The 21,108-nt window shown below is 43.8% G+C and overlaps 1 protein-coding gene across 3 annotated transcripts; it reads right to left on the reverse strand.

The window, feature by feature from the left end:
* Nucleotides 1–773: 773 nt before the first annotated feature.
* On the reverse strand, nucleotides 774–17,245 carry CFAP298 (cilia and flagella associated protein 298). Of its 3 annotated transcripts, none has more exons than XM_077342552.1 (8): nucleotides 17,088–17,245; nucleotides 9,726–9,866; nucleotides 8,299–8,415; nucleotides 6,730–6,797; nucleotides 4,619–4,777; nucleotides 1,851–1,982; nucleotides 1,276–1,371; nucleotides 774–1,186 (listed from the first exon to the last, which is right to left on the reverse strand). In XM_077342552.1, the coding sequence occupies exons 2-8, from the start codon at nucleotides 9,862–9,864 to the stop codon at nucleotides 1,076–1,078; spliced, it is 822 nt and encodes a 273-aa protein (XP_077198667.1). In that variant the 5' UTR covers nucleotides 9,865–9,866; nucleotides 17,088–17,245; the 3' UTR covers nucleotides 774–1,075. The 3 variants fall into 3 exon arrangements, with proteins under 3 accessions (XP_077198667.1, XP_077198665.1, XP_077198666.1); XM_077342550.1 differs by having other exon boundaries at nucleotides 8,299–8,466; XM_077342551.1 differs by lacking the exon at nucleotides 17,088–17,245 and adding an exon at nucleotides 17,010–17,028 and having other exon boundaries at nucleotides 8,299–8,466.
* Nucleotides 17,246–21,108: the final 3,863 nt, after the last annotated feature.

Consider the following 21,108-nt stretch of genomic DNA (forward strand, 5'->3'; position numbering starts at 1 on the left):
GGGAAGACATATAATAGCATATTTTTCATATTTAATGTATTTTGCATTTTTTCATGTATCAATAATTTTCTTGATTTTTTGCATGTCTACAACATATGATAAAATGTTCCATTGGTCTTCTGACATTTACAGCACTTCTTTTTATATTCTTTATTTCCATATGTGATGTCTTTGGGAGGTAATATGCCACCGAAATAACATTTTGTATGTTTTTTCCGATATTCAGGAAACTTAATTTCTTTAGTCCGTAGGCTTTCTGATTGACTCATGTATTTTTCTCAAAAATTTTGTGTCCATTTTATCATAATTTTTTTACTTGCTCTAATTCAGTGTCATAGTGCTGTAATAATTTACATACCGTATTTATCCTAATATGTTTTGGAACTCCAGTGATAGTTAAAAATAATTTTCCTTCTTAATGGATATCCTCCTTTAACTATCTGTTCTTTCAATTGTAGTGCCATTTGATGATATAATAACCATAAAATATTTTCCTTCATCTTAAACTTTGCCAGGTTTTTATTTTTGTTTACCCAACATATTCTCATGAGCTATATATTCAATATTCATTCTTATTTCTGCATTGATCCCACATTCTTAATAGACTATCTTCTCAAGATATAGTGACCATCTTGTGTTTGAATTTGCAATTAATTTATGCATTAAAAGTTTTGAATCTGCCAGATGCGAAGTACAATCAAAGAAAAATGTTGCTTCAAAGAGCTACTGAATATTCCATGGGCATGCCTACAGTGGAATAATAGGACCAGAAGTAAAGCAGAACCAGAACAAAATTATTTATTATTATGACCACTTTCTTACAAAACTGGCTTAAAATATAAGCATCTGATAGTCTATTAAAACTGATTTCCAGCACAACATAACCTCTGGTCTTCTACTGCTAAAGTGTAGCTTGTGCATAAGACTGAGGCTATATTAAACCAAACTTCACAATAAATCTCTTTGATGACACTGGAACTGAGAATATACAATGCAAAAATTTGCATCGTTGTTTCCAGTATAAACACTAGATCCATTAAACTTGTGAAAAATTAAAGAATTTATGCCTATCACTTTATCTTGGTCTCCATTTGATGTCCTTTACACCATGAAAATGTCTTTTCAAAGCACGACTGTCAGCCCATTCGGAATCTAAACAGGAATCATCATCATTTTCTTCTAATTTCTGAAAAAAGAACAAAATGTAAACTGACAAATCATATAGTTATGTTCTCTTCAGCTATGTATGGTATATACTTCAGTAATACCCAATACCTTTAGTTCCTCTTGTCTTTTGTAATAATAAAGCATCATTTGTTTATGTTCTTCATTACTTATAACAGGCTCTCGGGCTGGAGCACCTTGTCCTTTCTGGGGAAATGAAGATGAAATTATTACTGCAGTTGAGGATATTAAGCCAATATATGATTGTACAGAGAAAAGTCCAAATGATTTCTAGTAGGTTTATTAGGGAGGGAGAGCAGATTTCACTCCCAAACAATGTTGAGTGTTGACATTTTGAGTATTTCTTTAAGTTAAAGGAACCTTGCAGCCACAGGCATTTCAGAATCAGCAATGCAAAAAGTAGTTATCGCAAAAGAATTGTTGCATGAATCTTAATGATTGTCACATTATATAGGAAAAATGCAATTCTAAATTCTTTCATTATACCCACAAGTTCAAAACAACAAACAAACAGTTGTTCCTGACCCATCATGCACAGGACATGTATAAAATTAGAGCAGGAACAATGAGAAACAGCACTGCCTCTCGATGAAATGTTGCTCAAGTATTAGCCTTAACAAAGCCTCAGACAACCAACACAGAACCATAACAAGGCTTGTACTTACTTTCTGTATCTTGACAATAATTTTTGTTTTTTCATTTTTGCCCACATAATCAGAAAGCCGATTTGTCCTTTTCAGCTCTTTTGCTGCCCACCATAACTGTGCCTCTGGTTCCTCAATAACCTCAAGAGCAGCCTATGAAAGAATGTCAATTGCAGGAAAAGGCATTATGTGGGCAGGGGTTTTTCAACAAATACAAACATTAGGAACTGTACAGGTTTTCCTCTAATCGAGCAATGGGGGCAATTTGGCTTCCAGCTCGAATCCTTCAACTGAACAGGAAACCTACATTGTAGGAAAACCTGCTCATATATTCTGATACTATTATTACGAGAACAAATAGCAGATGTGTTATCCAGGACTGGCAAAGGGAAACACCAGCATGCATGGAGCTCTATTATGATAGAATTATAAGTGATTACATGGCTATGTGTTAAGTAATGTAACATCTTTTACTGTACAGGTCTGTAAATATATTTAAAATGTCACGGCTAAGGTATGTAACAATTATGTTTCACGTAAGCTGGGATATACTGGTTCTAACTATGTGTCTTCTAAGCAGTCACACAATTAGATAATACTTTAAAAAATAATAAAAATTGCAGGAATGCTGGTAGGTGAAAAATTGCATTTTGACTGCAAGCATAATTTTCCAGTTAGCAGAAAGGAATAATTAAGGTACAGGAAATGGTTCTTTTTAGGCAGCTGGAAAGTGTCCAGTGAACAATGGGTTAACACTCCCAAGTACTAAATGCAAGATTTATGCAAGTGAACCTGAAGCTACTTCATATCATGGGAGGAAGCCCTGTCCAGTATGTGTCTCAGTGAAAGATATCAGGAGAACAGAAAAAGGAGATGGAAAGAAGCAACTGCAATAACTATCTGGAATACCTAACTATGAGATGTCTTATGCCACAGTGGAGATGGACCATTCTCTATTAAGTGAGAAGAAGATCACAGTAGGCCCTGCATTTTTTTCTACATCAGTGGTGGAATGTGTGGAGAGTGGAACAGTAGAATGCTTAAAAGTAGAATGTCCATCCAAAGGTGGAAGGACTCTACTATGGCAAAGGAAGCTATGCAGAGATAAAATGCTGAAGAGTCTTCCAAAAGCTGCATCAGAGAAAGAATAGAGGGCAATCTTCTAATGCAGGGGTCGTTAACCCCCGGTCCGTGAACTGGTACTGGGCCGCGAAGGCCTCGGTACTGGGCCGCCGGCAGCCGCCCCTGCCTCTTCCCCCGCTCCCCGCAGCGAGAAGTTCGACAGGCCACAAGCAAAGTGGATGCCAAAGCAGCTGCTTCACTCGCTGCCCGGCTAGCTTCTCGCTGCAGGGTGGGAGGGGAAGAGGCAGGCGCGGCCAGCGGACGCAATTGTGCATGCACGGAGCTGCTGCGCATGTGCATTTGCGCCTCCGGCGTGGCAACAGTTGGGGACTGCTGTTCTAATGTCTCACAAAAAGAGGTGCATGTTGCAGCTGGACAAGAGTCCCCAGTGGGTGTACTGGTACTTCAGAGGGGCCATTCTTTTGACAGCAATCTCTGGTACCACCAGAAAAGAGGGGAAAGAATCTGAGAAATAGCAACATAAGATTAGGAAAAAATGCATTAATAAGAAATGAAGACAAAACATGACACAGAAAAAACAAGAGCATGATGAATTTTGGCCAGAGTAGAACCACATTGAGAAAAAATTAGGAAGGGGTAGCACTGGGTAGTCTTTAGGTTAATTTGCCTAAATTCTGCCCATGGCTAAAACACATGGGGCATCTTCTACTGGCAATGGAGACCTTGTTTTCTGAAGTAATATGAGTATCTCATAGAGCCAGAATATCTGCAGCTTGAACTCCTGCAAGTCAAGAGTCCTTGTAGACATGTAGACTACATGGTAGCGTTAATCTCTGCGTTAATTATATGGCTGCAGCTTCAATTTTTTGCAGATTCTTGTCACTCTGACAGTGAATTAAAGGCACACTTGTTTGTATCTTGGTGAGTTAATATAACATGCTGAAATACAACTTACTCTAAGTGCCTGTTTTGACAGAAGAATGGCAGGTGGTTTTAAAAACAATCCTAGGTTATCTTTAATTAATTAATTAATAATAATAAATACCCCTCATTACATTCAAAGCTCATATAATGAAAATGTAATATGCATATTAAATAATTGCTTAAAATGCAAAGAATAATCAACTGAGAGGATGAAGAGAAAGGCAACTCAGAATGATTTGAATTAACTTCCTTGAATGGAACCACTTTCTAAAAAATTTCAGTTGAATGATAAATTGATTAAATAATTTCTGTTTTAGCTTCTCTGAAAGACTGTTCTACTTTTTTCAATCCACCTGGGGTAATTTTGAGCCAATAATTTTTTATCTATCTTTTATTAACATACATACGTCAAAAAAGGACTATAGCTAGACGGCTCACAGCCTACCTGATTGGCAATCCAGGGCGTCACTCACCCTGGAGGACCAATTAGGTAGGCTGTGAGTCATCCCTGACCACCTCTGCCTCCTTCTTGGCTCTGTAGGATGTCACTTGACCCAGAGGACAAATCAGCTAGGGAATGCCCTGCCTCTGACTGCCTCTCCTTCCTCCTTCCAACCGCAGGAAGAGCCAGCATCAGGTACACCAGCCAATTGGAGTGGCTGAGAGGAAGGGAGAGGCTGGTCAGCCTGCAATCTAATTAAAATTAATGATAACCACATGCTCTGCAAGATTCCCAGTCATTTGATTCAGAAAAGTTTAATACAACCCAAGTAAATCATTACATGAGTTCCTGACAGATCTTCTTTATCTTCAAACTCCATTCTAATTGGATCATATGGAGGCAGTCCCATTGGATAAACTATCATCACAGCTCCTCTGAGCTGGTCCAGTGCATCTTTCACCATATCCATATTAACATACACATTAGCTTGAACTTGTTTCTGAAATATAGAAGCCATTATTTCATTCAGCAAAGTACAAAGAAAATAATGTTTTCCAGTCAGTCTGCAATATGGATCAGCACAGCATTTGAGAATAAATCCTCTCTTAATTTTATGCTGATTTATTAAGAAACAACATGTACATGTTTGTCTTATTGTATGCACAATATAGCAGTTTACATAGGCTGGGATAAAACTGACAAATCAGTTTCTAAAGGTTTAATTTGAAAGAGGTGTAGAAGATATTTATGACACAGATTTTCAATGGGTACAAACCTGTATATGAGATTACATTTTGGAGAATGTGATTAATTATGTAAATTTTAAAACATCTCTGGAATTATTATCTACGTTAGTAAAAGACAATAGCGATCCATTCCAAATTAAGAACATAGAGTTTTTAGGGTGTTTGGTCATAAATGTGTATATGGAAAAACTGAGCTTGTGCTCAGCTCACCTTCTGAAATGTACTTTAAAATATCAATAAGCTTCTTTCACTTTAAAAATGTAAACAGAAGGCTAGGAGAAGGGAGACTCCTTGTGGACAACACTGTTGGGTTGGTCACTGGCAAATATTGTGTGCCATCATTCTGGGTCACCTTAGTAAGAGGAAAAAAACACCTCCAAACCACAACTGATGTATCCCCCCTCCTAAAGAGCAAATAAAAGTTGGGGGAGGAATTCTATTGGAACTCCCATCAGACTGGCAGATCTCTCCCAGCTGAATTCTAGGTTTTAAAAAGCCAGGAGACAAGTATTAACATGTACTTTATAGCCAATTACAAGTTTACAAATTATTGTCTTCAAAATTACTTACTAAATCGGCAACTGTTACGCAAGAAAAAATAAAGTAGTGATACCCAGGCTCTCACAAGTATGTAGAACACATACCTACTCTGGAGCTCTTTGATCCATTCCCCTCTCCCTTTCCCTCCCCCTCTCACAAACACACACATACAGATCCCTTCCCACCCCACTTCTCCCTCCCCTCTTTCCTGACCTACTCCCCGGTCCCTCCCCTCCCCATCTTCATGGACAGTGCCTCTCTACCAGCTGCCTCCATTACTCCCTCTTCTAGTGTGCTCCCTGGGGCAGGACTATGGAGGTCATGTCCGTACCCATTTCCATCCTAGGAGGCATGCCAGAAGATGTGTTCCACATAAAAAAAAAATTAAGCTCAGGAATCTGGTGGCATTTGCTAGAAATAATACATATGTGAGAATATCTACAAATTGTTTCCATCAACTTGTCATTTGATAATCCAAAGAAACTTAACCATGGTCAGATATCAATAAAGTAGGGCAACTTTATATACAGCTTTTGAGTTATTGAGAGTATTAGCTCCATGGGTTCAAAATCTATTGCCACATTAACACAAGATAGCAGTGTGTAGGAAACCACTGCACATTCTTATTAATACTTCGTTGATTTAAAGAACCTCAAACTCAAGAGATAGTCATTTTAATCCTAAAGCAGCTGTTTTTGACAACACATGTTTTAAAATGATGTACACTGTCCTGAGCTGAGCTGACTTGCTAGGAGGGCAGTTGATTAATAACAACAACAACAACAACAATAATATTCTCTGTTGATAGCTTGTATATAATTTATTAATGACACTCAATAGATAGATGGGACAATAATTGGCTGACTGAGATCTAGAACCTTTTTAAAGATTGAAATACTCATGGATGCAGGCTGTAACGTCAGTCCAGGTGAATAACAAAGCAAGGACTGGAGCTTACCAGTACAAATTTTCTTTTAAAAAATCTGCACTAATATTATTGCTATCTGGGGCTTTGCCTGACTGCAGACAATGGTGATTTCTGGTAAGTGTACTACTACTACTACTACTACTACTACTACTACTACTACTACTACTACTACTTTTAAAAGTTTAAAATATCAGTTGTAATGACTTTTATGATGCTGCTATTCAAACAATTTCTTACCTTAGAAATTAATGCCTTGGCTTCTTCCATTGTTGCTTTTAGAACCTGCTTCATTTTTTCATTTGGGGCTTAAAGTAACAGATGTGCAATTAATACCCATGTCATATTCAAAACATCAAAGCATGTTGTATAAAACCGATAATATTGCAATTTTGCACAAAGGATGTCACTAGAAATGCCTCTATATTAAAAGCCAGATGTAAACAAATGTTATATTAATCTAAATGCAGTTCTCTAATGACTAGATCAGGGGTAGTCAAACTGCGACCCTCCAGATGTCCATGGACTACAATTCCCATGAGCCCCAGCCAGCAAACGCTGGCTGGGGCTCATGGGAATTGTAGTCCACGGACATCTGAAGGGCCGCAGTTTGACTACCCCTGGACTAGATAGAGGGTTGTATCCTATGATTCCAATTTACTGACATCAGAGCTTTCTGATGGCATAACGAGCCTCTGATCAGTCCTCTTCAGGCAATTTTGTTATTTTCCTCTTTTCTTTTTGTTAATGTAGAAAGCCATTGTTTCTTCATATATGAGGATCTCTTCAGGTTCTGCATATCTAGGAAATATTTAGAAACCCCCGTTCTTACCTGTGGGAGAGCTGGCTTTGCTGATTCCATGATTGGCATGAGATCCATTTTATTATTAGACTAGGGGCCAAGCCCATTGCATTCAGGAATACAACAGGTGCTAGATTAGGGGGGTGCAGTGGAAGAAAGCAGATGGCCTCTCCCTCCCCCCAGGACCTGGAAAGGCTGAAGGCAGCTGTTATGGGACTCACCAGCAGGGGCAGCTCTCACACAGCAGGGATCTGCAGCCTCCACTCCTCAGAAGGAAGTGGAAGGAGGAGGAGGTGGTCAGGGGTGGGGGACGAAAGGCAATTGGCTGGTTGCTGGACAGACAGGCAAGCTGGTTGGAGGAGGAGGTCCTCAGGGACGGGACAGCTGCCCTGAGTGGTTGTTAAGCGCTGAGTGGCACTTAAGCCACAAGACATGCTCCTCCTCCAAGGCCTTACCATAAATATATAGTGGAACAGATATTCTACAGCGCCAGCTGAATACCACTTGTAATTTGCATTATCCTGATTTAGATAGAAAGGACTTAAAATGGGGCTTTATACAAACAAAATGTGTGGTCTGCTGTTATGGCCAATCTCACATTAATGCAATTTAAAATAATGTTGATATATACATTTAACACATTATTATATTTAATAACTAGATTAGCAACATTAATCACTTAGAAGACATTACAAATATTGTCCCTCTGAATAAGGTATTCATAATTACCTCTGAATTTAATAAGTATAAGAGAACAAACACAACATTGTATGACCAATATGCTGATTTATATTAGGCATGCTGCATAGCAATCCTAGACTTCTTTGATGGTTACCCACTCCAAGTACTGACTGTTGGCTGACCATGCCTAGCTCCCTAGTGCTAGTCGGAGCTATTCTGGTTCCTAACTTTGCTATAATGACTAATAAATATTTCCAATACACAGGTTCCCAACCAGTGGGTTTAAGATCATAATAACAGGATATGCATACTTAAGTTTCATTTACCATGGCCATTTCTTCGTCCAATTTCATCTTTTTTAAAGACACTTCCACCACTTGGAATACATTTTTCTGCCCATTCATCTTTCAGCTTCAGGTCTTCAATTTGTTCATCTGTTAGACCTTGCATGTTAGGAGGTAATAAAATGCCATGTTCCGCCAGCATTTCCATTTCTTTTTTTTAAATAGATAAAAAATGAAAGAAGAATGTAGTTTCCCATTAGACCATTCTGAACACTTGAGAAATATTTGTACTCCTAGAGTTGGATCCAAAGCACTGCAAGCAGAGAGCCTCATGATAACTTTAGTCCACTGACATGTGGAGAGTCACAGTTCGGCCTCCCCTGTTCTAGAGGCTATCATGCTCCTCCTCCTGATAAATCCTACTTCTGGGGTTCTGGGAGCCTTCCAGATATAGTGTGGGCTCTGCCGAGGAGGGTTCTGTCATAGGAAGTGAAAATCAGCAAAGCTGATCTAGGGGCTTAGCCACTGGTAGAAAAAAAGTATTGTTGCATAGAAACCAAGTAGTATTATAGCACCAGAGTATAGGTCTGTAATATAACAGTCACATTAAAAAATGTAGAGTCCAGTGGCACCTTTAAGACCAAGTTTTATTGAAGGTGTGAGCTTCTTTGTGCATGCACACTTCCTTAGATACAATGTCATAGAATGAAAGTAATCAGTTCAAATGTATAGGTAGAGTATGAGAATAAATTAACATACAGCATAATGAAAATGGTTAGCAGGTTACAGAGATAAGTAGGGAAAAACCAGCAATTTGGATTTGTTTGTATTCACTTGAGAATGAATTGCATGGGAAACATTTGGCCACAATAACAATGCAAATGTCTACATTAAAAGAGTAATGGGCAAATGGATAGTCAATTGCTGACCAAAACTGAGATCCTGCCCTTTTCTCCCCTGCTTGTCCTCCCAAACATGGAAGCATACAGGGGCACTATCCACTTTAAAGTAGAGCATTTGGCTGTCTCTGTCCAGAATACACACACACACACAATTCCAAACTACATTGTAATATAACTATGACTCATAAAATGCAATCTACTTGTTCAAATTAATTATTCCAATTAAGGGATACATTAAAATACAGAGGACATTTGGCCAGTTCCCATCACTGTCTTCTTCACAGTGGCTCCAGCACACAGCATAAGGCCTTTTTTGGCATAATTTGGCCATAGAATCTAAATAACATTTCAGGAAACTACTGCACCTGGGACAAAATTGGGATGTTGGCGCCAGCATCTAGATGCCTTACCCAAATCCTATGCACTACAACTTTGGCACGGAAAGTCATATGAAAACAGTGTCAATTACAAACAAGGAGCCAGCAAACTGGTAGTCAAGACAGCTGGACTCCTCAGGACAGTGAAGAACAGAAAGGCAACAATGTGGTAAACAGAAACACTTGGTACCTGCACAAACGCGCTGAACTTTGAGCCTTCCATTGTAAATCCTTGTCACTGCCAATGTCAAATCCTCAATGGAAGTGTTGCCTGTTGTTTCCAGCAAAAACTGGCTCTCATCACCATGCTTCACATGGAGCAGAACCATTTCTGCAAACCACACCACAAAAGATGGTAAAGAATAAAAGAGAAACTCTGTTACTATATGTTGAAAAATGTATTTATTTAATTTACACTCCACCTTTCTCACTAAGAGTCAAAGATGATTACATGGTATAAAAGAATGCAATCAAAGAGCGTGGTATAAAAATATAAACAAACAAACAATAAAAAAACAATCCCGGGGAAGGAGCAAGAATTGGGCAGGACCTGGTGTCAACCATGGCGACACTAGGGCTCTCGCAATTTGTTGTTGGCCCCACCCATCAGGCAGGCCACACCCTGGATCTTATTTTTGGCGTAGGTCTGAATGTGGAACTGGTCACGGCAACTGCCGTGCCATGGTCAGACCACTGTGTCCTGAAGGCTCGGCTAAGGCTACCATCCCCACCACAGTTGGGCAGCGAGCAAATTTTAGCTCGCCCGTGGAGACTTATGGATCCAATTGGATTCCTGAACGCTCTGCGGGAACCAATGCTTCCCGGCACTTCTCTCAATGGCCTGGTCAACGACGGGCATGACAGACTGCTGACTGCCATTGATGAGATAGCTCCCCGATGCCCCGTTTCAAGCGGGCCCCTTGGTACACCGAGGAGCTTCGCAACAAGAAATGGGAACTGAGACAGCTAGAGCGAATTTGGAGGAAGACTCGTGATGAAGCCTCGAGAACATTTTATAGAATGCAGATGAAGGCCTATGAGATGGCGGTGAAGTCAGTAAAATGCAATTTTTACTCGGCTACCATCGCATCTGCAGACTCACGCCTGACAACTGTTTAAGGTAGTTCGATCCCTCACTGCCCTGGTTGAAGGGCAACAAAACAGTAGGCAATTGGACATCAGCTGTGAGGCATTTGCGAGTCATTTTGCAGATAAAATCTCGACACTCCGCCACGACCTCCCACCAATCTTAGATACAAAAAGTGAACTAGAGGTCCCTTGGCCATCTTTGGAGAAAACTATGAGTAACTTCAGATGACTCACGCTGACCGAAGTGGACAGGATACTAGTAACAGCAAGGCCAACCACATGCCCACTAGACCCTTGCCCATCCTGGCTCTTAAAATCAGCTAGCATAAGGATAAAGGGCCCCCTCCGGGAGATAATCATCCTATGTCTCACAACGGGAGAATTCCCGGAGGGATTGAAAGAGGCTGTGGTACGCCCACTGCTGAAAAAAACATCTCTAGATCTGCGAGTGCCTAACAACTACAGACCCGTCTCGCATTTAGAGTTTCTGGGGAAGATGATTGAAAGGGCAGTCGCAAACCAACTAACGGAATACCTGGAAGAAGCTTCGGTCCTAGACCCATCCCAGTCAGGTTTCCAGCCTGGCCATGGGGTAGAGACAATGCTAGTTGCCCTGATGGACGACCTCCATCACCAGTTGGACCAAGGCGGGTCGGCACTGCTGATATTACTAGACTTCTCAGCAGCGTTCAACACAGTTGATCATGAGCTACTAGCTCGCCGCCTCATCGATGCCAGAATACGAGGGACAGCCCTTCAATGGCTGATCTTCTTCCTCCGGGATCGTGGACAGAGGGTAGCAATAGGAGAAAGAACATCAGACCATCGACAACTTACTTGTGGAGTCCCACAGGGAGTGGTCCTCTCTCCTATCCTATTCAACATCTTCATGCGCCCTCTCGCACAACTGGTACAGATGTTTGGGCTGGGTTGTCATCAATATGCAGATGACACCCAGCTCCTCCTCCTGATGGATGGCCGCCCTGACTCTCCCCCAGAAGCATTAGCCAGATGCCTAGAAGCAGTGACGAGATGGCTCAAGCAAAGTCGTCTGAAGCTCAATCCTTCAAAGACGGAGGTCCTGTGGCTGGGTAGGAAGGGCCCATGTGAGGAAGCGCGCCTGCCTGCCCTGGATAGTGTGCAGCTCTCTACGGCTGACTCAGCCAGGAACCTAGGCGTGATTCTGGACACTTCGCTCACAATGGAAGCCCAGATCACAAAGGTAGCGCGGCTGGCATTCTACCACCTCCGCCAAGCCAAACTACTAGCGCCCTACCTGGCCCCGGAACACCTAGCCACAGTGATCCATGTGACGGTCACCTCTAGACTGGACTTTTGTAACTTGCTCTACGCAGGCCTGTCCTTAGTCTTGACCCGGAAACTACAGCTGGTTCAAATTGCAGTGGCCAGGATCCTCACTGCAACACCGTGGAGGTCTCACATCCGGCCCATTCTACATCAACTGCAATGGTTGCCAGTTGAATTCCGGATCAGACTAAAGGTTCTGGTAATTACCCAGTCAGGGCCCATTGTACCTAAGGGATCACCTCCCTGCCTACACCCCCAAAAGAGCCTGCGCTCCACTGCTACCAACCAGCTAAAGGTCCCTGGCCCTAAAGAAGTCCACCAGGTCTCAACCAGGGCCAGAGTATTCTCTGTTCTGGCCCCCACCTGGTAGGACTTACTCCCAGAGAAGATCAGGGCCCTGACGGAGCTTAAACAGTTCCGCAGGGACTGCAAGGAGGAGCTCTTCCGCCAGGCATTTGGTTGAGACCAGATATAACCAACAGCGACCAAAGGGCCCTTGCTCCCCGCCCCCCCTCAGAACACCACCTATACACTCTGGACCTATTTGTATGTTGCAACATTGTATTGTTTATTGGTTATACAATTATGTTATATGTTTACAATTATCAGCGGTCCTGTCCCCCACATTATCAGTTATTATTGCAAGAGCCTCTTGTGGCGCAGAGTGGTAAGGCAGCCATCTGAAAGCTTTGCCCATGAGGCTGGGAGTTCGATCCCAGCAGCCGGCTCAAGGTTGACTCAGCCTTCCATCCTTCCGAGGTCGGTAAAATGAGAACCCAGCTTGCTGGGGGGTAAACGGTAATGACTGGGGAAGGCACTGGCAAACCACCCCGTATTGAGTCTGCCATGAAAACGCTAGAGGGCGTCACCCCAAGGGTCAGACATGACTCGGTGCTTGCACAGGGGATACCTTTACCTTTATTGCACGGTTATTCAAATGTTTTATAGACTGTTCCATGTATTGTTCTTATGTTATTATGTAAACCACCCTGAGCCCCCGGGGAGGGCGGTATATAAATATAATAAATAAATAAAATAAATAAGACATAAAACAGCTAAAAATAACCCTTTATTTAGAAAAGTTTTCTTCCCTATGGCTTAACTCTCCCAATTTTTTCAGATACTTACCCATACAGATGGATGAGAAAGACTGAGGATAAACTCCATCAACTTGGCCTCTCTAATACTGCATTAATACATTTGGGTATCAACAAACCAGGACTCTTCAAAATGACAGAGCACAAATACATTCTAATTCTGTAGCAGAGAACAGTGATAAGTTTTTTCCTCTATTAAGGTATTTATATACCTTTGGTACTCTAACATTGTAGAGCATTTCCTCTAGCTCACTTCAATGCCCTACCATATGCTCTGATAGTAAGGAGGTATTTCTTATGCTTTTCGTTTATGTCCATGGCAGTTTAGAATGGTAGTATCCATTGATCATATGCTCCTATATTGCCTATTTTACCAGGATATTCGCACTCAATATATATATTTTGCCAATATTGTTTAAATTCCCAGACAGAACAGACCACTTTTATACTTGTCTTCTCATGGATGACAGCTCTACCAAAATTACTTTTGAAGTAGCAAAATATAGCGCAGCGGCTTGCTAAATAAGGCAGAAGAAACTGATTCCCAGTAAATGTAGTTGTTTTTATGTATAGATTTATATTACATTAATAGTTTTATCATTTGTTGTGCGAATTACAGCTGTGTATTTTTGGATGTTTCTGTGTGCTGAACTTCAATCGTAATAAAGCAATTGATTGACTGAACCCTTTATTTAAGACTGTGTAAATGCCTAATGGAAACAAGTAGGCACCAGAAAAGGCTCAAGGGGGAAGGCATCACACAAAGGTGAGCTGTCACTACTGAAAAAGCACTCTGTCTGATCACCAGCTGCCTAGATTAAGGCTTTGGAAAAGGGTCTCAAATGCCAGGCTAGACAAGATGAGAAAAGGCAGGTTTCAAGTACCCTAGCACCAAGCCACATAGGACCTTATAGGCAAGAACCAGTACTTTGAATTGCACCTGGAAACAAATGGATAATGAACATCTATTCTACACGTTGTGTCAAGAATGTTTACTGTAAGAAACAGAGAACAAAATATGGCAGTCTGTTTTAGGGGTTGAGTCCAGTGGCACCTTTAAGTCAACAAAGTTTTATCACGAGTATAAACTTCTATGTGCATACATGCTTCTTCAGATACAATGAAACAAAAATCACCAACTATTACATATAGGTAGTAGGTGACAAAGATGTTGCCAGAAATGGCCAATAAGGGTCAAGACGTATAACTGAGCAGCTAATAGTCAAATGATAAGATCTACAAATAGCAGCAAATGAGCATACAACATGATAAAGGAGTTTACAAACATGTGAGAACTAAATTACTTTAGAGTGTGTAGTGAAATAAGAAACCAATGACTTCATTAAGCCATTGGGATTCCAATTGTTCTGAGTGTTGTAGTAACTTGTAATTCAGCAATCTCCCCATCTAGTCTGTTTTCGAAGCTCTTTTGCAATAGAACAGCTACTTGGATGTCCCTCACTGAATGTCCTGGAAGGTTGAAGTGTTCTCCTTCAGGATTCTCAATTTTGAGATTCTGGATGTTAGATTTGTGTCTATTTATCCTTTGGCATAGAGTTTGACTCGTTTGCCCCATGTAGAGAATTGAAGGGCATACATATCATCATATACAACAATAGAAGATTAGCAAGTGAATGATGGTGTAGCTCAGTGGTTTTTAACCTTCCTAATGCTGCGACCCTTTAATACAGTTCCTCATGTTAAGGTGACCCCCAACCACACAACTATGCAAGTGTTCTTTCACAGAAATTAAACCGAAACTGACCAATGGTATGAAGATCCATTGTTTCATGATTGTATATAAATTGTTTCCCCCCCCCCCCCCAGGGTTTCTCAGTTCAGTTTTGCCTCTTGTCTCACCATGCCAATCTCACTCTTTTCTGCTGCTCCAGACAGATGAACACTGTATCTTGATGTATCCCGCAAGGCTGTTGTGTGGATGGTGTCCCCCCACCAAGCTGCTTGCCCTGCTGCGACCTCTGTGAAAGGGCCGTTCGACTCCCAAAGGGGTCCCGACCCCAAGGTTGAGAACCACTGGTGTGGCTGATGTTGCTGGGTCCAGTGACTGCACTGGCTGTTTATATGTGGCAGCAAAGTTGGCATCTGGGTTTACTGCAAGCTACGGTCCATGTTCAAATTAGATGTTGTATTATTATGGGTAAGGAGTTAAGATTAGAGGGCTGGCTGTGGCCCAGAAAAGGTTTGCCCCCCAGTACTTGTGAAACAGAATTGTCATTACCTAGTGCAGGCTATAAGTTGCTGATATATTGAACTGTTTTGAGTTCAGATATATATGTTAACCACCAGTGGTGCTTTCCATAAGGATAGATTCAAATGGGTAGCCATGTTGGCCTTAAGTAGCAATATAAAATCAGAGTCCAGTAGCACCTTTAAGACCAACAAAGATTTATTCAAGGCGTGAGCTTTCAAGTGCAAGCACTTGAACCTCAGACTGAGGAAGAGTGCTTGCACTCGAAAGCTCACACCTTGAATAAATCTTTGTTGGTCTTAAAGATGCTACTGGACGCTGATTTCATTGAACCACCAGTGCTGTTCTCTTACTGTCTCTTTGGGGCCTGTCTTGCAACATGTTTTCTCTGCGTACCAATTTGGTGCTATTGATCTGTTTATTGATCTTATCAGGTGGCTATTTTAGTACCAAAAAGGTTTGCTGAAGATCTCTTAAGTAAAAAATCTCTGCCTATAGGATTGGAACAGATGCAGGTGTAGCACAGAGACTGGCTGTATATAATGGATATTTTAATATGTTTAGGATAGTAGCTGGAAGCATGTAGATATATTTGTTGCTTAGTAGGTTTCTGGTATAAAGTGGTGTCTGTGCATCCATCGTGTATTTGCACAGTAGTGTCCAAAAATAGTATTTCTTATATACGACAGAATTGTTACATAAGAACACCTGAGGTTGGCTAACTAATCCAATATTATCATCAGGGGCAACTGGAGGAAGGGGCAAATGAACACACAAGCCCATACAATAAAACAATGCTGCTCTTTTTGTGTGCTCTCTGGCTCAGTAATTCCCAGAAATCCAGTTTTATTAATGAAATCGACTGCCAGTGTGCAATTCAACCCACCAAGAAAAGAATGAGAGCTGCTTGTCAACAACAGGTATGGCTCATATTGCATACTGCTATTAATTTAACATTAAAGAGATCCAGCTTGTAGTAGCAGTTAGGAGCATGGACTTCTAATCTGGAGAGCCAGGTTTGATTCCCCACTCCTCCCCCACATGCAGGCAGCTGGGTGACCTTGGGCTTGCCACAGCACTGATTTAGCTGTTCTGACCGAGCAGTAATAGTAGGGCTCTCTCAGCCTCACTTACCTCACAGGGCATCTGTTGTGGGCAGAGGAAAGGGAAGGTGACTGTAAGCTGCTTTGAGATTCCTTCGGTTTGAGAAAAGTGTGTTATAAAAACCAACTCTTCTTCTAATCTGAATTGTAACCCCATTTGATGGACACCCACTTTTCCTTTCCCAGTGGGTCTTCAACCCTCCCCAGTAGTGTCAATGAAGAGCAACATGGGGACAATAGCAGCTCGCTTTACTTTATTGGTCTCTGTATGACACCTGATGAGGAGCACAGCAGCAGTTACCTGCATCCTCTGTCCTCCCCAAGTAGCAGGGCAGGCCCAGCAATGTGCAGCCAGGCACCACCTTGCCTGCGTTCCTTCTCACTGGCCACACTGCGCCTGGGCTGGCAAAACAAAGCGGGGTGCTGCTGTGACCATGCATGGCAGTGTCCAGCTTTGCTGCACCTGGCAACATAGTGCAGCCTCCGGTCCCGGCAAAGGAGCTCTTCTCTCTCAGTGTACCTCTTCCTCCGCTAGAGAAGCAGGGCAAAAGGACCCTCTGCCTGCCTGGGTTGTGCACCTCTACCCCACACACGAGGGACTGAGAAACAGAAGCCCCAAACCCAAACAGGAACCTCCCCGCCTCTTAAACGGCAGCCGACGGGCATACCGCAGCTCCATTTTCTGCAGCAGACAGAACGGCGAGGCCAGAGAAGGGAGCGCGAGCAAGCAAGCTCTAGGTACTCACTCTTCAAGCCGCCGAAACGTCGCACCGAGGCAGTCCCTGCCTATCAAGATGCTGTGCAATGCCGGACAGCCCGTCCCTCCGGTACAGAAGGCAGCCTTAAGAGAGCCCCTTTCAAGCCTGTGGACGGCTTTAAAAATAAAAAAAGGGGGGGGGGGTGGAAGGCCGAGGAGAGGAAGGGGCGGGGAACAGCCGGCACCCCAGAAGCCCCGCCTCCTTTAACTGTTGTTCCCGTCGCCATGGAAACCGACAGACACAAACGTCAGTTCGAGAGCCGCCCGGAAGCGGAACCCTAAGCTCTCCCCTCCCGCCGCACGCGTGGGCGCCCGGCCAGAACCCCGAACTCGCCTTCCTCGTCGAAGCCCAATTCGGCGCCAAGCGCGGCCTGCGACCCCGGAAGTAATCCTGCTTCGGTGGCACCGAGAGGAAGCAAAGGGAGGCAAACAGAATTGTCATGCCGTTCAGCGGCACCAGTTGAAAGGCGTCGATGCGAAGGGTGGGAAGGAGCCGAGTTTTGGACCGAGTTTTATTTGGGAACCACGGAGCGAGGCTGCGAAGCACGGTTGTAGTACCAGTGGAAATCGTGCTCAGCCGTTTTCCCTTTGAGTCTAGGAGAGCACTTTTTTGTCCAGTTTTCCAAACTCGTGCCTGCGCAATGGGACTGTTTTAAGGGAGCTTTTACCTTATTCCTCGACGCTGTAGAAAATGCCTTCGGGATATGCTAAAGCGAATCGGTCTGAAAGCCCATTGGATGTAAACGGAAGCTAGGAATACCAATAGACCTAACTGAAATACATTACAGTAGCGATCCCCAACCTGTGGGCCGCAGACCACATGTGGTCCTTCGACTAATTGGAGGTGGGCCCCGAAGGACGCCTTCTCCCCCCCCCCCCGGCCCTTTACTTCATCCCCCCGGCCCTTTACTACACACTTCGGGTGTCATTGTCTCCCATCACTCCCAGATGGGACTATTTTGTTGCAGAGAAACAAGCTCAGGGTTCCCATTGATTTGTCATTGTCATGAGTTAAAATTTCCATGAAAATATAATGTTCCTTATGTTCACTGTTGTGGCGTGTCTGTATCTTATTTTGAAGGGATGTTTAAACATTACCATAGCGATCAGAGAGCGTTAGGGCAGTGGTTGAGAGTAGAGGAGTAAACTACCCCCCCCCCCACCGGGCCTCAGTAAAAGGCGCTGAGTGGTCCCTGGTGAGTGGTCCCCGGTGATAAAAAGGTTAGGGACCACTGCATTACAGGACAAACGTTGGGATGCGAATGTGGAACAGGTTTCAAGAAACCTGCTGTAGGCCTGGAAATGAGTGGAATGATGGCCCCTGTATTTAAAATTACTGCTCTGCAACTGCAGTCACAAAGAGTGGGATGAAATGTTTTACATTTTAATTACTATTTCTGGAGATTATCTCTGAATCAACTCAACCTAAATATTTATCCTGCTTGTCACCTGTTCTTCTTTCCAGTTGGATGTTTGTGCCAGCTGCTTTATTCTGCTCTGTTGACAAGTATAAATTTTGCACTTTTCTGCCTTCCTTTTCTTCCATAGAACCCTCCTCCAGTGTCCAGCTCCTTCCTATCTTGTTCCTGCTATAAATCACAGTCTGCCTATGCGCTATGGGCACTTCCCCCCATAGTCCAGGTGATGTGTACTTTCATATATATTTTAATATCAAAGCCTGTGTATAGTATGTGAACAGTAAATGCAACAGGTATTCTCTTTGAGTTAAATGAAACAACTGGTTGTTGCCTGCAACACTTCCTGAGTTAAGTGGAGGCCTGGAACTGGAGGCCTGTTGGCCGCCTTTGGAGGTGACGTTTGATGGCTTCAGACGGCTCTCTTTATCCGAAGTGGACAAGTTGCTAGGCTCGGTTAGGGCGACCACTTGCCCCCTTGACCCCTGTCCATCACGGCTCCTCAAAGGAGGCGGCCAGAAGATAGGAGGCCAGCTCAGGGACATTATCAACCTCTCCCTGGAGTCCGGGGAGTTCCCTGAGCAGCTGAAGGGGGCAGTGGTTCACCCTCTCCTGAAGAAATCTACGCTGGATCCGCGGGACCCCGCCAGCTATCGCCCAGTGTCGCACTTGGCGTTCCTGGGCAAGATGGTTGAAAGGGCCGCGGCAGACCAGCTCCTGGCATTCTTGGAAGAAACTTCGGCATTCGATCCATATCAGTCTGGCTTTCGACCTGGCCACGGGGTGGAGACGGTGCTGGTCGCCCTGTTGGATGACCTCCATCGCCAGCTGGATAAGGGCGGGTCGGCAGTGCTGGTTCTTCTGGACCTGTCGGCCGCTTTTGACATCGTGGACCACGAGCTGTTGGTCCACCGCCTTGCCGGCACGGGGATACAGGGCACAGCGTTATGCTGGATAAGCTCCTTTCTCCAGGACCGGACCCAGAGGGTTGCAGTGGGAGATGAGTTCTCGCGTTCCTATAGACTCCCTTGTGGGGTCCCTCAGGGTGCGGGCCTGTCCCCCACATTATTCAACATCTTTATGCGCCCTCTGGCCCAGCTGGTACGGAGTTTTGGACTGGGTTGCCACCAGTACGCTGATGACACCCAGCTCTATCTCCTCATGGACGGCCGCATGGACTCCCCCCCGGAACCATTCGCCAGATGTTTGGAAGCAGTGACAGAATGGTTCGAGCAGAGTTGCCTGAAACTCAACCCCTCCAAGACGGAGGTCCTGTGGCTGGGACGTAGGGGGCAGGACCAGGAAGCGCGCTTACCCACCCTGGCAGGGACGCAATTCACCATCACGTCCCAGGCCAGGAACTTGGGTGTGGCCATTGATGCCTCCCTGACTTTGGAGGCGCAGGTCAAAAAACGCGGGCCAGGCGTTTTTCCACCTTCGCCAGGCCCGACTATTAGCGCCCTACCTGTCCCCCGAACACTTAGCCACAGTGATCCATGCAACAGTCACCTCCAGAATAGATTTCTGTAACTCGCTCTACGTGGGCCTTCCCTTGTCCTTGATCCGGAAACTTCAGCTAGTGCAAAAACGCAGCTGCTAGGGTCCTCACTGGCACATCTTGGAGGGCCCACATCCAGCCAGTGCTGAGGCAGCTGCACTGGTTGCCAATTGCTGCCCGGATCCGGTTCAAGGTACTGGTTCTAACCTTCAAGGCTTTACGCCCTATGCCCCTCGCAGGGCCTTGCGCTCTGCGGGTGAAAACCTGTTGGTCGTTCCCAGCCCTAGGGAAGCACGCCTGGCCTCGACCAGGGCCAGGGCCTTTTCGATCCTGGCCACGACCTGGTGGAATGAGTACCTGGGAGAGCTGCGGGCCCTGCAGGATCTTTCAATGTTCCGCAGGGCCTGCAAGACGGAGCTCTTCCACCAGCTTTATGGTTGAGGCCGGGGCTGATAATAGATCTATGCCTCCCCCGGGGACTCGGGTTCTGGACCCGAAGCAAAACATCATCAGGACCTCCTCTCCACCCGCTAGTAGTGGGAGGGAGGGGGGGGGGAGTTGAGCTGCCATTCTTGCCATGCCGGCAATATTGGCAATGTTATTATTGTTTTATGGGGTTTTAATGGGGATTTGTGATATTGTTACCCGCCACGAGCCGCAAGGGAGTGGCGGGCTATAAATCTAATAATAATAATAATAATAATAATAATAAGTCCTACTCTCAAGTCCATTAAGGTGCAATATTTTTTCATCCTTACTAAAAGTTTCCACCAGATTGCAAGCTGCGTTTTGAAAGTTATATCCTCTATACAAGGCAATAAGTACTCAGAAAATCTTGTAAGTGCTGTTCTAGTCATGTGTGCCTGCCTCCATCAAAGCCCGCACAATGGAATAATTCTGCCTCAGACTTTAATGATGTATGCTTAGAAGTTGATAGAAACTTCATATATTAAAAATGTATACATATATTTTTTATTTTTATATGGTCTACATAAGGACATGATACTTTGTTACAGTTCACTGGTGAAGTTAAAACGAAAACAAGGCTGTTGTGCTTATATTTGCTTATATATTGTTTGAATAAAGTTTTTGCCATC

Source organism: Paroedura picta, chromosome 6 (assembly GCF_049243985.1).
Source record: "Paroedura picta isolate Pp20150507F chromosome 6, Ppicta_v3.0, whole genome shotgun sequence".
NCBI classification, from domain to species: Eukaryota; Metazoa; Chordata; class Lepidosauria; order Squamata; family Gekkonidae; genus Paroedura; species Paroedura picta.